General features: G+C 43.2%; 1 protein-coding gene across 1 annotated transcript; it reads right to left on the bottom strand.

Moving 5' to 3' along the window:
• Positions 1 to 497: 497 nt before the first annotated feature.
• On the bottom strand, positions 498 to 16,908 carry lemd3 (LEM domain containing 3). The gene is made up of 13 exons (XM_071917264.2): positions 15,570 to 16,908; positions 13,267 to 13,307; positions 12,816 to 12,885; positions 12,522 to 12,595; positions 11,855 to 11,934; positions 11,599 to 11,744; positions 9,853 to 9,954; positions 9,485 to 9,587; positions 8,653 to 8,831; positions 5,511 to 5,592; positions 5,176 to 5,281; positions 4,968 to 5,046; positions 498 to 1,490 (listed from the first exon to the last, which is right to left on the bottom strand). The coding sequence occupies exons 1-13, from the start codon at positions 16,906 to 16,908 to the stop codon at positions 1,312 to 1,314; spliced, it is 2,580 nt and encodes an 859-aa protein (XP_071773365.1). The 3' UTR covers positions 498 to 1,311.
• Positions 16,909 to 17,093: the final 185 nt, after the last annotated feature.

The following is a 17,093-nucleotide window of genomic DNA, read 5'->3' as shown; positions in this document are numbered from 1 at the left end:
GACATAAAAGCTGAAGTCTATGTGCTCTTCTGGAACTGTTGATCATGTACACTAACACATAGACAACAATGCTGGAGGGACCGCAGAACCAACATGCGCCGCCGCTCCATCAGATGGATGTTTTGGAAATCCAATTCTTTTTCTGGAACATCGATATTTATGTGCACACAATTTATCCGACGCTTCCAGCAAGGATGTCCGCGTGGATGGAAGAAAGAGGTAAATAGTAAACATATTAAATAATAATATAACATGGGAATACATTGGAATATAATCAGAGAGGTGATTCTTAAAAGGGGGGGAAAGAAAAAGGCCATATATGGAATACATTAAAAAGCAAGCCAGAAATACTATGGCTGAGTGAACGTCCGTATTGTTGCCCTTCCTCTACAAGCTAGAGCTATTATCTTTGTATCTCTGGTGTCGAACCCCTCTTGGTAAGCTTTTGCCTCTGGATACAGATGCAGTCAGTTCTGAGTATTGAGCAGCAAGAAAAATGAGAGCTTATGGTTTTGCTTTTAATACAGATGAGTCGACAAAGCTACCGCCACCATTCACATGTATTTACAGCACCCCGTCTAAGTGTTTGTGCATGCCTTCCTCGCTTGACTAAAAAAAATAAAAAATACAAAACAAAAAAAAAAGAAACAACTACATAACAGGGAGTACTTCACCTCAAACATCTCCAGGAAATTAACATCCACATTATATGTTATAATTCAAAGCTTAAATAGAGGCATACTTTCACCGGTACATGCAGCTATTTCCATGTATTGCCCAAATTAAAATTAATCATGGGACCGATTTTATTATAAAAAAAAAAAAAAAAAGGAGGGAGGGTTCAAGGAGTCTCTCTTTTTGCACATATCTTTTAAATATGTCATTAGGACTTTTGTTTCCTTGTTATATCCGTAACATTTGTAATACAAAGACGTAAGAAAACGAAGATATAGTGTCCGCTGCACCATTGAACAGCTTCCTCATGCAAAGCTCCAGCGTCTCTCAGCCCGTCCAAGACTTCCAGCTTTCCAAAATAACTGACTTTAAAAAAAAAGAAGAAGAACAAAACGAAACCCGAAAGAAACACACCACAGGTCAGAAAGTCCAATGCCGACGCTCCCCATCCGTGACGAGGAATGGAGTCTTTCAGCCTGACCCCCGGAGCGGGAGCTTCCCCGAAACGGCTCCCGTTAAAAACTAGGAGGTCTGGGAGGAGGAGCGGCAGACTGGTGGTGCAATGCTTGGTGGTAGGAGGAGGAGGAAGAGGGCATGGAGGCTCGTGTTAATGTTAATGCTGGGGGGGGTTTCTTCTCAGGAGAAGCCCAGGGAGTTGACTGAGCTGCGGTGCTGTAGGCGGGGCGTGGTGTTCGTGGGGCTGATGGTGTTCATGTTGGAGCTGGAGGCCTTCAGGGGCATGCTGCAGCCCTGGGCCTGAGGGAACCGCTGGTGGTACCGGTCCAGGCGCAGGTACTTCACCGTCACCAGTTTACCTGCCGCACAGAAAACCAGAAGTTCGTCACTGACAAACTACCACCATGTTTTTTTCAACATACACATTCTTTACGAGCTGCTCAAAAACTTCAAAACTTTTCAGTTCAATAAGCTTTTTTAGATTCAGGACCAATAACAACAACGGCAGGTATGAAGTGCCACAGTATTAGCATTATTAGAATATAACACAGAAGAAGTGGAAGAAGGGATAGCTCTTCGACACTGTGAAAATGTGACTGTCAATGAGCACATTTACATGGACTGCAATATTCCGATATTAACCCGATTAAGACAATACTCCGAATAAGTAACTGCCATGTAAACAGCATTTTCTGATTACCTTAACCTGAATAAGGTCATAGTTGGAGTAAGCAATAGTCGAATTAAGACATGTTGAGAATTCCGATTTTATTTCGCATTATTGAAGTGCGTTAGAGACACGTATACAACTTAATTGCACTATGACGTCCTATGGGAGTTTTCGCAGCATTTTGCGACACGTACAGCAATCCAACTGCTCGACGATGCATGCTCTATCTTCCAAAAAATAACGGCTCGGACGTAGGACATAGGGACGTAATGTGGGTGTGCGTCTTCAGTCATTAATCGGACTATGCTCTGTAGCATATAAATGGGAATATGAATGGAATATTCTATAAGCAACTCATGTAAACACCTTAAAGGGTAACTTCTGTATTTTTCAACCTGGACCCTATTTTCCCATTTTCCCCTAACCCTAACCCCATCTTTTTGTGTCTAAGTGACTAAAGGGGACAACAATTTTTGAAATTGGTCCAGTATTGAGCGAGATCGCGTCAGCTGGCAGCCGCGAAACGGGCTGCAATGTAATCCGACGGGGAAAATCTCACCGTCAATGTACGTCCACTAAAAGTTCTTGTTTTTGCCACTGACAGGCTCAGATTATTATAAGTGTCTGACAACATTATGGAAAGGACCCTACAGAGAAATAAAACGTTTTTCTTTACCTTTCACTTGATCCTGTCTGTGTGTAACTTCCTGCAACAACTCAACTCTCGCGAGACTTGAGCGAGACTTAGTTACACACAGACCGGATCAAGCGAAAGGTAAAGAAAAACGTTTCATTTCTCTGTAGGGTCCTTTCCACAATGTTGTCAGACACTTATAATCAGGGATGCATGTAACACATGTATGGTGAAAAAAGAGAGAGCTACCCAACGTCGAAAAAAAAATGCGACAGCATAATATATAACCATGTGACGAAGGCCTGTGCTATATGCTTAAATAAATAGGAAATTTTATTTAATAAACTCAGATCAATAAGAGACATACGGAAGCGTAATGCATTCACTTGAGAAAAAAAAAGTTGCTGTTTTTCTGAATTAACGAGATAATTATCTCAGAAAAACAGAGCATAATTTTTTTTTTTCAAAAATGCTGTTTTTCTGAATTAACGAGATAATTATCTCAGAATTCTGAGAAGTTTTCATGGAAAAAAATAATTCTGCTCTGTTTTTCTGAGATAATTATCTCGTTAATTCAGAAAAACAGAGCAGAATAAATTTTTTTTTTTAAATGCTGTTTTTCTGAATTAACAAGATAATTATCTTGTTAATTCAGAAAAACAGAGCATTTAAAAAAAAAAAAAAAAAATTCTGCTCTGTTTTTCTGAGATAATTATCTCGTTAATTCAGAAAAACAGGGCACATTTTTTTTTCTCAAGTGAATACATTACGCTTCCGTAGAGACAGACAGATGTAAAGTAGTAAATTAAGTTTTTTATTTTCAGAATTAGAAAAGTAACATAACTGCAGTGTTGGGGAGTAGTTAACTACATATAATTATGTAGTTAACTACTCCCCAACTGTCCGTAATTCAATTATATCACAGACAAACTTCCTAGCATTTGCTGCTTTTTTTTTCTTCCTTTTTTTACTAAAAGAATAAATTTTATTTCAGCACTGTAAGTCATTTCCCAACCGGTACAAACATGACTGCCATCTTTGTCTCTTTCTGAGCCATTACTCCCCTCCCTGTGAGATCAGATCACCAACAGCCAGACTAATAAAAAAAAAAGAAAAAAAAAAAGCAGCTTTCTTTTTCTTGTCTTTCCACAGTCAGGTGCTTCCATTATGCTAACGATGATGACAAATTATACCAACCATAATCAAACAGCAATAATGATGATGATAATTATATAATAATATGGATAAAACTTTAAACCTTTTACGCTGCACAGATAGTTTTTTTTTGGGTGGCCCTGGGTAAAATTATGTGTCTACTGGACTGTTTTTGCATTTTTTTTTGTACGTGTGAATAATTAAGCGTATGCATGAATGAATGAAAACAAGCAGTAAAAAAAATATTAATGAAAACATCAGCTAGAAATGGAGGGGAAGGATGAGATATCTCCTGCGACTTCTATTGTTCTGATATTTCATCTCTCCCCGTTAGCACTATCCCCAAATCATAAGACAGTCATGAAATAGCCTACGTTGTCCCCTTAACCATTTTGCTAAATCATTAATTAGGGAGATTTCACCACGCACAACCGTGTTTTTTGTGGCAGCCTCGCGGGGGTTTTATTTTGAAAAGAAAATGCGCTTCGGCGACAAGCCTGGAAATGTGGCGATTTTCACGGAACTTCAGCTTGAGAGGGTACTGGGAGTTCAAAATAACTGACGAAGAAGAGACCTGAGCGTGGAGCTGGCCTGACAGTAGAACCTCCTTGGGTCTGCAGCCAGACCCCCCTCGCTGTGTCAGCCACGGTCCAGCAACAACCACGTAACCTGTGACGTAATGTGAGGTCCTCGCAACAGGTCCTGACAATTGAGTAGAATTTTTGCATGTTTTGCTCAATGCAGTTCACTCATATGAGCGTGACAGAAATACACCGTAGGAATCGTTAAGGAGATTCGTGTTCCCCCCCCCCCCCCCCAAAAAAAAACAAAACTCTTCGGATCTGGACAATTCACACAAGTCACCCAAATTGACGTGAAAAAAGCGACATTCGCCAAAAAGCGAGTTGTTTGCATCCCTGTATAATAAAAATCTGAGCCTGTCAGTGGCAAAAACAAGCACTTTTAGTGGACGTACATTGACGGTGAGATTTGCCCTGTTGGATTACATTGCAGCCCGTTTCGCGGCTGCCAGCTGACGCAATCTCGCTCAATACTGGACCAATTTCAAAAATTGTTGTCCCCTTTAGTCACTTAGACACAAAAAGATGGGAAAATAGGGTCCAGGTTGAAAAATACCGAAGTTGCCCTTTAATCGAAATATTGTCTTATTTAGAATAAAGTCAATAGTCGGATTATTGCAGTCTATGTAAACGTAGTCAGTGTTGCAATTCCTTGGTCGCCGAAGCGCTACAAGTCACAGATTACTTAAGCCTCTGGAAGGACAGATATCAGACTGATCAACAGGTGAGATGCTGCAGGCCTGTTGTTGCTGTTGATGCGCTGTAATTTGCAAATGTTATCAAGCATCTCATTTACCATCAAACCAGGAGCCATGAAGTGCCTTGAAGGCTTTCCCTGAGTGCTCTGCAGAGAGACACTTCACATAGACGCAGCCCTGCGGAGAGAGCAGGAAGCACATCAGTCTTTTCAGCTGTGATATCAATGACATTAACATGTTCTCAAATGTAAAAGCGAAGATTATCGATATGAAATCAGCGAGTTATCATCCAGCGATGATGCATACCTCGCGCGAGTTCTTGTCGACAGCGATGTGGACGATGCCATCGTTGTCGCTGCACTTCTCCAGGATGGCCTCATGGATGGCCAGGTCCCAGTTCTCCCCAACCTCCCTGAAAACACACACACATACATACATAGGTCACTTTGACGTGTCTGGCCATTTACCTTTAGTTCAGTTCATTTATTTGCATATATATATATATATATATATATATATATATATATATATGTAGATGATAACACAGAGAATAGAGGAATAAATACAATTTGTGCAGGTGAGACCAAGAAACCCTAGGAAAGCATCTCTACTCAAAAAAGAAGCAGACAGCAGGTACTCACATGACTGGATCAAACATGTTTCTGATCTTCAGACATGGCGTTAGGCTGTTGGGAGGCGAGTTCCTCCGGTCTAGAGGGAACGCTGGAAAGGACAGACAAAACCTACATGAACCGATGATCATGAAGAAGATACAGTTCACACAAAGTTGATTCAGTACGGTCGAGTTATGGAGAGTGAATGAAGGTGCAATCACACTGACAGTTTTCTTTGATCCGAAACCATGATGGAAAAGTTGACTTGTTGAATTTGGTTAATTTAGGTTCACCCTGCCCAATTACAAGCCAGGAAGAAATTGCTGAATATGAGCATCAGTCCAGACTGCGGTTTGCCCTAACCTTAACCCGTCTTTACATCGGCAAGGCAAACAGCAAAAAAAGCCACCAGCGATGGATTCAGGCTATCCCCAGACCCCGATACCGGACGTATTGATCCAACTGCCCAAACCTACTGGCTATTAATCTATTATACCCATAAAACCTTGTGTTTTGTTTCCTATAGTCTGAATCTGTCATCCCAACCGACTGTGTCCAGACGACACTCCATACACAGCTCACAGTTTTCAAGTTAGAGAGATGTTACACTTCCCAGTGTTTCCCACACATAGACTTTACTTGGGCGGGCCGCCCAGGTATATTTATGGGGCCGCCAAAGTATATTTGGCGACCCATTTTAGCATTTTTTATTTTTATTTTTTTATCCGTCCGAGAGAACGACGCCATCCGCGATCGATTAACTAGTGGACAATCTCCCCTCGCTCTACCCCTCCAGGGTTTCCCACAAACAGAAAACTTTATATGAAACTATATAATCGTAAAACTGCGTGTAGCGCATTGATTCGCTCAGCCCCTAATTGCTCCACGCGACCTCTCTCTCTCACTCTCTCTCTCTCTCTCTGTCTCTCTCTCTGTCGCTCTCTCACCGGACCCGTCTGTTCGCCTCCCACTGCACACGCGTGAGGGATATTTTTTTTCCATGCCAAGAAGACGGCCGACTGAATTCCCGAAAAGAAGAACTAACAGTTAACGTTACTCGGAATACAGCTGAGTTTCCGAGATTAGCACGCTGTATAGCCTAGCTGCTCAGTATCCACTGAGTGGACTGATAACGTTAATATTAACTTTTTAACTCTGACTCTGAATGTTTGCTCCCTCAATCCAGATTAATATTGAAAAATATTTTCAAAGAAGGAAAAGGACTCGTCCTGAGGAGGAGCAGGACAGTCTGGACCAGAGGAGCTGAGCAGTAAAACAGAGTAGATAATAATGTCAAAGGCTGTAATGTAACGATGTAAAGATACAGGTGAGACTGACAGCACAGAGAGATGTAGCAGGGCAGAGGGGCAGAAAAGCAGATTTCTCTGTAAAAGGAGTCTCATTTCTATTCTTCACCTTGTAGACAAAAGCAAGCAACAAACAGAACAGTGTAGCACTGTTTATATTTTTAAGTTATGTTATCTTTGACACAAAGTACTTTAGATATATACAGGTTAGTTATTTGTTTGACAAATGGAACTATTTAAAAAATCCTTTATTGGTATTAGCCTATATATTGACAATATAAGAGAATACAAGAATAAAAAGGCACTCCAGCCCCCCCCCCCCCCCCCGTTGACAACCCACCTACCACCACAAGTACATTCGAATTCTGTGGGAAACACTGCTTCCTGTAGTGAAATGGATGTTTTGGGAATTCAAATCTAAATGTAGCCGCTAGCAGCAATTCTGTTTTCAAACCCTGATGACTTTTAAGCCCAAAATTAGTTATATGCTATTATTGCATTGGCCAGGCCCCCACCACAACCAAACTTACTCCATTTACCAGATTAGGAGATACAATTTAATGGCATTTGTGATGCCCCCTAATAGGATAATATTGGAATGTTGTTGCAGACATCCTTAATGACCTTTGCTGAAAAGGTGTACCAAGTTTTGTGTTGGTTGGAACAACAATCAGTGACTGTTTTGTGTTAGGCCATGCCCATGGTTAAGTTCATTGCTTGCTGGCGGCCATATTGTTTATCTGATCTTGGTGGAAAATGGTTACAAGCTATATCTTTGGCTATATACCAAGTTTGGCTGTTACGGGTCAAAAAATTTAAAAGGGAAAAATGCTAATCGGCAAAAATATAAATCACGGCGGACTTTGGTGATCCAAATGGCAAATTTGTGGAGCAAATACAGGAATGTCAATCCAAACGGAGTTAGGCCTTTGCAAAGTCTTGAATTTGGACCTATAATCATAGCGTCCCCTTCAGGCCTATGGGTTTGAACCACTAATCATTGCAATGCAATTAAATATGTAGTGGACTGTAGCAGGGCTGCCCCCTAATAGTCGACCAAACGTTAGTCGATGAGAAGAGTCTTGGTCGACCAAGTTTTCATTGGTCAGTTAGTTAGCAGGGAAGAAACCCCCCCCCCCCCCAAAAAAAACCCTCAAACTCCATTCGGGAGCTGCGCCTTGTCGTTAAAAAGTTATTAGACCAGGGTTGCACTTGACGGATGTATTGCTGGGGACCCAAGGACGTGCAGTGTCGGATTTGGTGCAATTTGGACACACGACACGTTCAATATTAATAAACTTTGAATAAACAAGGGGACAGCACTCTGTGCAGCAGCGGGGCTCAAAGCAAGCGACTAATAGCCTACGCGTATTGTGTGTTTTTTTTGGGTGGACCACAGTGTATTTCACCGGTGTTTCTGACCGTGAGAAGCCGTGACTTGGGTGTGTTTTTTCCCGTGAACCAGAGTGTATTTCACCGGTGTTTCTGACCGCGAGTAGCCGCGACTTGGGTGTGTTTTTTCAACAAAAAAAAAATTTAAATAATTAAATTAATATCATAAACGTGCGACGACTAGTCGACTAATGGCTTGAACTAACGACTACTAGTCGACTAGGAAAATCTTTGGTCGGGGGCAGCCCTAGACTGTAGTGAGAATCAACTACACTGGAGACTGGGACAAAATAGAGATCATCTGTATCATGGATGATATTTTAGTATGTTACCAACCAGAGCAGGAAAATATTTTTTCCAGTGTTTGATTTTGCGACAAAGTGACTGGGAGAGTTCAGAAACCTTACCAGCCACAGTCTGAATTGACATCATTTGGCTGGTAGCTGTTGGCCATGTTAAGTGTATGTTACCTTTTCCCTGCCAGACTTTGGAGGGCATCAGGGAGATCTTGTCGCAGCTGAGCGAAGGCTGAATCCACCTCCAGACCAGGAAGTCCGCTCCGCCAATCCGCTGAGACTCCGTTCGGATCCTCGACTCGTTGGCTGAGAGGAAGCTCACGGCCCGGTCCCAAACCTTCTTCATTTTCTTTCTGTAAAACGACAGCGAAACTGAGACATCCTCTCCACCTCAACAAGGAGGAAGGACAGATTGTGTCCCACCATAATCTCTAGACCTAGTTAATAATCAGTTTATTCATTAATGACCAGTTTATGTAAACTACAGCTATAGAGGAGTGATGTAGTTTGATAGTGTACAGCTACAGAGGAGTGAAGTGTCTCATCCTGATTGACTGACCTGAATTTATCTTTGATGAATATGGTGCCGTAGAGACAGCACCGTGGTAAAACAATACAATACTAACTTCATACCAGTGTCCAAAATGTACTTTTCATCAAGGACTGGCAAACTAAAAATTTTACCAGGCCAAAGTAATTATTACATATTTTTTCGTAGACCCGTTTTCAGTGCTATTTCATGTATAGAATCAGGTATTGTGTGTTACTTTAAAATTTGCTAAGTCACTTATATGGTGGATAAAGTTTGTGATTCATCATGAAGTGCAACAGAAGTTAATATAACCAAGGCATTAAAATGCTACTTGGTGCATGACGGGTGTTAATTTCGGGCCCTGCTTTACACAGACTTTCTTTCAAAATCTGTTCCAAGTCTTATAATAAGACTCCCCCATTAAAGATCGAGGTTTGATGTGTGACCTGTCCAGCTGGTGGTGTTGGTACTGACCGGTCCTGAGGCTGGACCAGGGAGTCTCTGACGTGGGGAATGGGCAGGTAGGGCTGCAGATCCTGGTTCTCCTGGCAGGCCTCGCTGTGGCTCCTCAAAACATCTGAACACAGTATATTTTAAGGTTTTTAATTTAAGACTTTTTTAGACAGCCTCTATTCAGCTCTTTAGCTCCAAGTGAGTGATGAATCCTCCAATAAAAGCTGAATAAATCTAAGAACCCGGGTCAGTAGTCCAGTTGGTGCTACGTATAAAACAAATAATCAGAGCACCGTCCAGCAGTGTTTAAGAAAATATAAAATAAGATGGTAAACAGAAATGGCTGGACCAAATGCTGGACAGGAAGGTGAAAGTGTGAGGCTCCGTACCGATGATCCTCTCCACCATGTCGTACATCTGCCTGGTCTCCTCCTCGTCCCTCTTCCAGCGGTACTTCATGTAGTAGACCAGACCCCACACACAGCCCACCACTGGACAGGGACAGAAACAGCACTCAGTTAGAGGTTATACAACAACAACAAAAATAAGATCTTCTATAGACCCTTTTCACACATGGCTGACATACTTCTGCTTCGTCTTAGCAGGTTATAAATTGGTTCTCACCATTACCAGCAATGTTAAGAAGCCAACTTTCTGTTGCCTCGGATTCCATCTGTGGTCACTTATTATTCACTTATGTTTCAACATAGCGTATAACACAATACAGGTCTTATTGACATATCTTTCTGTTTCTGTTGTCAGACGACTGCAAAACGACTATACGACTATAAAATGGTGATTTGAGCTAACCGAGGCTAAAGGTAATCATTTTAACGGTAATCTGTTATCATTTTGTGACCCTCGATCAAATCACTTTTTATAGTCCTGCAGTCATCTGACAACAGAAACAGAAAGATAGATCAAAGCAACACTTGTATTGTGCAATACGCTATGTTGAAACACAAAATAAATGATCACAGACCGAGTCGGAGACGACAGAAAGTTGGCTTTTTAACATTGCTGCGAATGGTGAGAACCGATCTATACCCTGTGGAAGTACGTCAGCCATGTTTGTGTTCGAGGGTCCATTACTACTACTGCTACTCCTAGAGGTCGACCGATGTATCAGATTGGCCAATATTTGCATTTTGCATCATATCGGAATCAGCAACTAAGAGCTCCGATATGAACCATCCAGGTTCATGTGATCTGGAACTGCCTGCGACACCAGCTATAGGCCTACACAGAGCTTCGTGAAACCTCACTAGATAAAGGTATGTTTTCTTACTTTTCTTGGTCATTTCAAATAAGAACTTATTGTGAATATGAAACTTGTCTTGGCATCCACATCGCATTCAGGCAGCCTGCTAAGAGGCATGTTGCTAGCTAATTAGGCTAACCTAGCTACGGTTACCTCAGATAGTTAACATAACTACCAGACACAGCCATGTAGCGTACTTGCTGCATCTATCGCTGAGTGTATTATTACCATTACTGTTCTTATTATTAGCTGGCCAGCTAATGTTGGCTAGTGCTGAGAAGGGTGCTCCAAAACATGATAGACATTTTGTTAACAAACCATCCGTCTATGTTGCTCCACCAGTTGAATTAAATTGAACACATTCTGCATTCATTCTTTCTTGCTTCAATAACTTCTACTGCTGTTATTTGACTCTAATAATGCTGTAATCCCAACCTTTCCCCATACTTCCCATTCATACAACATGCTTTAGCATTGAAATTGCCAGTTGTGTATCTGTATGTAATCACCATTTGCTATATTCTTGTTTATATTCCATATCACTGTTTATATCATTTTCTTCTTAACTGTACCCTAGTACTATTTGCAGCTGCAACAATGCAATTGCCCCACAGGGATCAATAAAGTTTCTCCTAATCTCACTTCTACAGCTACACAAGCCTTCTCACAAGCTACACATGCCATTATGTTTCACTTAAAAGTTTATCTCAAATAAACCAGAGTGGGAAACAAAGTCTAACCCGCCTCCATACATAGAATAATTTTAGCTGTGGCTGGTAAATGTGCCTATTCTAGGCAACCGTTTTTGTTCTAAAAGGTGTATGAAAAATAGACTAATTCCTGCAGTCTGGTTTGTCTTGGTTGGTTGTCTGACCTGCAGCGATGAGGAAGACTCTGCTGACGACAGTGAGGAAGGCTCGGCGGAAGCGGCAGATGAAAGACATCTTGGGATGGGTGGACTCCAGCCAGGAGATCTCAGACACATCAGTCACCGGATCATCAGCATTCAGCCCTGTCAGCCTGGACACACACACACACACACAGACACAGTGAATAAAAGATATCAAGTTCACACACAGTGTTGCTGATTAGAATGCAGACATGCAATTTGCTGTGATTACTGAATGTACCTTATCCCAACATCCTCGCCTGTCCGGACGATCCACTCCAGAGAAGTGATAATGAAGTCGGCAAATTCCTGATTCTGACCCTGAGGAGAAGAGAGCGAAATGGGTACTGTGGGGATTAACAACACACATCGAGTTCCCACTGTGGCTTTGATGTAAAGTTCCATGACTTTTCCACGACTTTCCATGACTAAGTTTCCATGACCTAAAAATGTTTTTCCTTCCTGGTTTGTTAATGTTGGTTTCCACTCCAGTTTGGATGAAAACCATCTAATGCAGTGAATGCGCGAAACAAGTTGGAAAATACATTCTGCTATATTCCTGTGTATTGACCCATTGGTAAAAAATCTGTGCTTCTTGATATTCCTCGACTTTGCCAGAGAACTTATCAAATTCCCTGTCTGGAATACACCTCTCAAAATTCCATGATATTCCAGGAATTCCATGACCAGTGTGAACCATGGAATATATGTGTGCAGTAGGCGGTGTGAAAAAATCTGTAGGCAAAAAACTATCTGCATGTCCCAAACAGAGCGACGATGAAAGCCCCCTACTTCATTCAGAGGAGTACTCAACTTTGACACTATTAATTATTTAAACTGTGGGTTTGTTGAAAAGGTCGGCATAGGAATGTGTAACATCCAATCTAAAGAGGAAAATGCGTGCGTACCTGCAAATACACCGCAGCCTCTTCCATGGATAGACTCCTGTTTGGATGCTGCTGGTCTCCACAGTCGTGCTGGCCTGCAATCACAACATCAAACCGTCACAATCTGCAACAACCGAAGTTTCCCACAGGGATCAATAAAGTTCCATCATGTGTGTGCATGCTTCAGCTACGACTCAACCATTTAAATAGCCCATCATCCATTGAGATATAAGAAAGAAGCACCTCTGTTTGACGGTAAAATACCACCGCCAACAGAATGCAGCAGAGCATGCAGTAAAGAGCCTGGACACCCACCGGCGATGTGGGCAAGGTGGTCATGTAGATTGAGCAGGAGCTTGAGGATCAGGTCCTTCTCCTTCTTGTCCTGAAGGAAGAAAAAATATGTTTTATCAAGTTAATTTCCAAACTTAAAAGACCTTTTTAATGCCAGATAGAATGTAAAACAAGACGAAAACAGAATCAGAATGTAGTTCTCTCGAGTCTGAGATGGCTAGAACTGCATTTAGGCCTTAAAATGTGTTATTTAACTGTATTCAAGACCATTTAAGGCCTTGAGTTGAGATAATATAATTTAAGATATTTTAAGACTTTATTTCAGGACCTGCAGACACTAAGTGTACGCAGTGCACTTACTTTTTTTAAAATGTAAAACCACTGTCTTGCTCTATATATTGAACCAACACTGTGCTACACAACTTTGCTGTAGACAAAGCTAAAGGGAGGTCATAGGAAAATATCTACTTACATAAGAGCTGTCAAACTCGCTGCCAAAAGGGTGGTTCTTAACTGCAAAGGAAGAGAAATAGATACAGAAGTCAGGAGACGGAACCAACACCGCGTTCAGCTGAGGCGCAGACAGTAGGCCTAACAAAGCATGGATTTAGAAAATGCTGTCCTTTGCCAGTAAAAGAAAACAGGGTCTTTCACAATAAGATGTGGTCTGTAGAGAGTAGAGGAGGATTGTGGGATGTGACTGTAGTGCAGACTATCACCTAACACTTGACTCAGTGTCTGAACATGGAGCTCGGCCCTCTGGATCCTCACCAACACCGGCTAGGCACTTGGAGCGCTGCCATCGGACTATTTTGGCCATAATTACAGTAGTAAAGAAAATCAAGAGCAACAAATTCAATTTAGAATTGAATTGTGTCCGCCAATCTAACCTTTAGGCTAGACCCTGCTTATATAGGCTATTTAACTCAGAGTGATGCTAACAGTTTGCATTTAAAGGAAAACCCCCTCATATCTGCCGCTGTCAGATCTCATCAATCTGTGATGGTCAATGCATTCCAGGAGTTATTTTGTGATGAGTTTTGTAATTTATGTACCCACTTTCCCTTAACCTGCCCCATCTACTTCTACTTCTGTTAGCGTATGTTTCCCAGAATGCCTTTCAACAACCCCCAGAGAAGGGGTGTGAACTTGCTGCTTTCAATCAAAGGTGGGCGTATAAGCATATAAATATTAGGTAGCTAGATACCTTGTTGGTGAACATTGGGGTGTGTCTGTGATTGTAGCCACAGCCCTTACTCAAAACACAACAGTCCCATTTCATTAGTCATTTTACATACTCTCCTTGACTTTCCCTTGGTACTTGGTAATATGACTAATTAAACAGCGGCAACATGTCTTGTGGCTGTATTGCATTCTGCTCTATTGAGGCTACCGTCTGCGGAAAAATAAGTCTCTCTGCCTCTTCTACGACGGATTTCTTCCTGTATGATTATTGAATGTCGGTGCAAAATGGCGGCTCTAGAAAGAAGCCCTCGCTCTTTGACTGACACCAAAACCTGATGCTTATGATTGATGTTTTGAATAGCGGAAACATTTTTTGCTATCAAATTCCATTGTAGCTGCGCTTTAAATATCGAACGTGATGTCACATTGCAAGGTTCATCGCCAATAGCTGTTTTTTAACAGTGTTAAAGTGTTTTGGGTTGAGTTTTTCCTTTAATGACGTCTCAATCAAACTGGAATTGGCATCAGCAAAAATTACATAATTATGTAATATTGTGTATTGAGACGTGTAAAGCCTTACACTCGACATCTCCATTTAAATCTGGCTAATTATATTTGCTTTACTTATAGAAACAGTCTTTACTCCACTTGACCAATAATAATAATAATAATATACATAATAGCCAAACGACACTTGTTACTCAGCTGTATTACTCTCCCAGTTTTACCGGACAAAAAGACAAGTAGCTAAACCCGACTCAATCACATACTTGCTATACTCTAGCAGTAGGAAAGGCCTGGGGATTCTAACCTGGAGCCTTGCAAGGCCAATTCACTGTAAAGAGCGCACAATTACATGTCAGTAGTGTTTTACATGATTTTACATTGATTTGGAAGGCAGATTCCAGACCGATGACGATTTGCATTGGTGACACGCCATCTACTAGCAGACTACAACCTAATACCTGTAAGTCAACAATTAAGTGCATCCAACCTGTTTGACAGATAGAGAAATAAGTGTTTGTAATTTTAGAGTCATTCTCCCTTACGACTGTGATTGTGTGTGTGGTCATGGCATCCCATCTCCGGTCTCTCTGTTCTCCTCACCAAACAATCAAGACGGGTTTAGCTGATCTATGACCTGGATGTCTAGATGTCTGCAGTCAATGTGAAACTCGGCCACCTGACTGCAAAGCTGAATAACTGTTATTTGTTGACTTCTTAACAGTAGTCTAGCAGTTTGCCCCAGGGCAGGACACATGGATGCAGCCACCAGATGTGGTCCTGATCACCTGTCCTTGTTTACAGACTAGTAAACTTCAGCCCTGCTTGGAAGGATTGGGCCAACACTTTCTTCATCATGTCAACTAGGATGGCTTTTTCAAAGCAAACAGGCTATAACATCACTAGAGAAAGATATATGACCAAGAGAAATGCATTTCAGTGTTACAGGTAGGCTTTCTTAATGTTCAAACCTTTAAAGATGGCGGTGAGAACACCTTCTAAATGTTTGTATTTTCAAATAATTGACACTGTGTAGGAATAAACAGTCAAGCTTAACAAATAAGCTACCTTCTGTAATGTACTTACTGACTACATCCACCTCCGAGGCTCCAGAGCCCCTCATCCTCAGGTACATGAGGCCCAGGAGCAGGAAGAAGAGGCAGGCGGCCGTCAGCAGGAACATGGACAGGTAATGGGCGCTGAAGCCGCCGGAGGAGGACACCTCTTCCCTTTTGAACTGCTGGAGCAGCTCTTCCTCCGGGACGGACAGCTTCTGCTTCAGCGCTGCCTGGCTGTATGCATGGTTGGGGCCAGTGTGGTTGGAGTGGTTGGCCCGGTAGGTTTGGGACAGGCTGCTGTAGTTAGAGAAGCGGGGTCTCAAACCAATGCTGAATCTACTCGTGCTGCTGCTGGAGGAGGCTCCCTCTTCGCCGTCGACGTGGTTTTTGTGGCCGGCCTCTCCGCCGTGGTCCCCGGCGAGGGACACGTAGATGGACCTCCTGGGGAAGCTGCGGCTCAGCAGGCCGCCTGACAGGGCCGATTCTCCTCTCTTCCTCCCGTTCTCCTCCCCCTCCCCCCGGTCCCCCACCATGTCTAGACTCCCTGGCGGGTCATCTGCTCTGACTGCACCTCCCGTCTCCGAACCGCGGCCGACTCTGTGGGGAGGAGACGCGGTTTTCGGGTGGCTCCGTCTGGACGCCAGCCGGTCCCGCTGTCGGTCTAAGGCAGACAGGCCTCCGTCCTCCTCATCCGAGTCTGAGTAATCCCCGGCTAGCTTACTAGTGTTCAAGTAAGACGCCCTGCTACCATTTAGAGACCGAGAGTCCTTCTCTGCTTCCCCCTCATCTTCGTCCTCCTCCCCCGGCTCCTCGTAACCCCTCCCCCCCGCCTCGGGGCTGGATTTGGCCCGATCCCCCCAGCCCAGAGAGCCGCTTCTATGTCCGTCCGGACCCGGGGAGGAGTTGTTAGTGTTCGCGGTACTCCCAGCTCCTCCGTGACTCTTTCTAGCCGCGCTGGGTGTTCCTGTAGGCCTAATCTGCGGTTGCTGTAAAAACCCAGAGCCTCGGTCTCTCCTGTCGCTGTGGTTCAGGCCTCTTCTTTTCAGTGGAGTTTCAGCGTCAGACTCGTCGGAGCTGAAGCCGAGGACGGAGGACTTCCGGCCCGGTCTCCTGCTGGAGCTCAGGTGCGTGACGTCATGGCTGGCTGGCCTGGCTCCCGCCGTGTTGCCGCCGCCAGCGGTGCTGTTGATGCCGCCGCTGCTACGGGTTTTCCCCGGCCTGGAGCCCCGCTGCTGCTGCTCTTCGCGAAGTTTCTTCAATTTCTTCAAATACACGGGACGCGTGTTTTCGGTGACCGGGCCTGGAGTGAACCCAAAGCGCTTTAACTCGGAGAAAAGCTCCTCATCCGTTAACTGCGCGGCCGCCATCTTGGACAAAACTCCCAGAGAAGGCTCTGTAGCGGAAATGACGTACACGTGAAGTAGCAGTAGACCAGCTGGGCTGCGTTCAAAACCAGCAGCAAGCCACTTACTGGGAACACCGAATTTAATACATCCATGGGGAACACCGGACCAGTTTCCACAGCCGGTTCCCAAGAGGAAAAGCTGATTAC

This window comes from Centroberyx gerrardi, chromosome 24 (genome assembly GCF_048128805.1).
Source record: "Centroberyx gerrardi isolate f3 chromosome 24, fCenGer3.hap1.cur.20231027, whole genome shotgun sequence".
NCBI lineage: Eukaryota > Metazoa > Chordata > Actinopteri > Beryciformes > Berycidae > Centroberyx > Centroberyx gerrardi.
This window is presented reverse-complemented; position numbering and strand designations above follow the sequence as displayed.

Excerpts from the sequence above, each read along its gene's own strand:
- lemd3 (XM_071917264.2), bottom strand. The coding sequence starts at position 16,908 with ATGGCGGCCGCGCAGTTAACGGATGAGGAGCTTTTCTCCGAGTTAAAG. Across the intron at positions 8,832-9,484 it reads CTGGTCCAGCCTCAGGACCG|AAAGAAAATGAAGAAGGTTT; the intron begins GTCAGTACCAAC and ends GTCGTTTTACAG. Across the intron at positions 5,282-5,510 it reads AACATGTTTGATCCAGTCAT|GGAGGTTGGGGAGAACTGGG; the intron begins GTGAGTACCTGC and ends GTGTGTTTTCAG.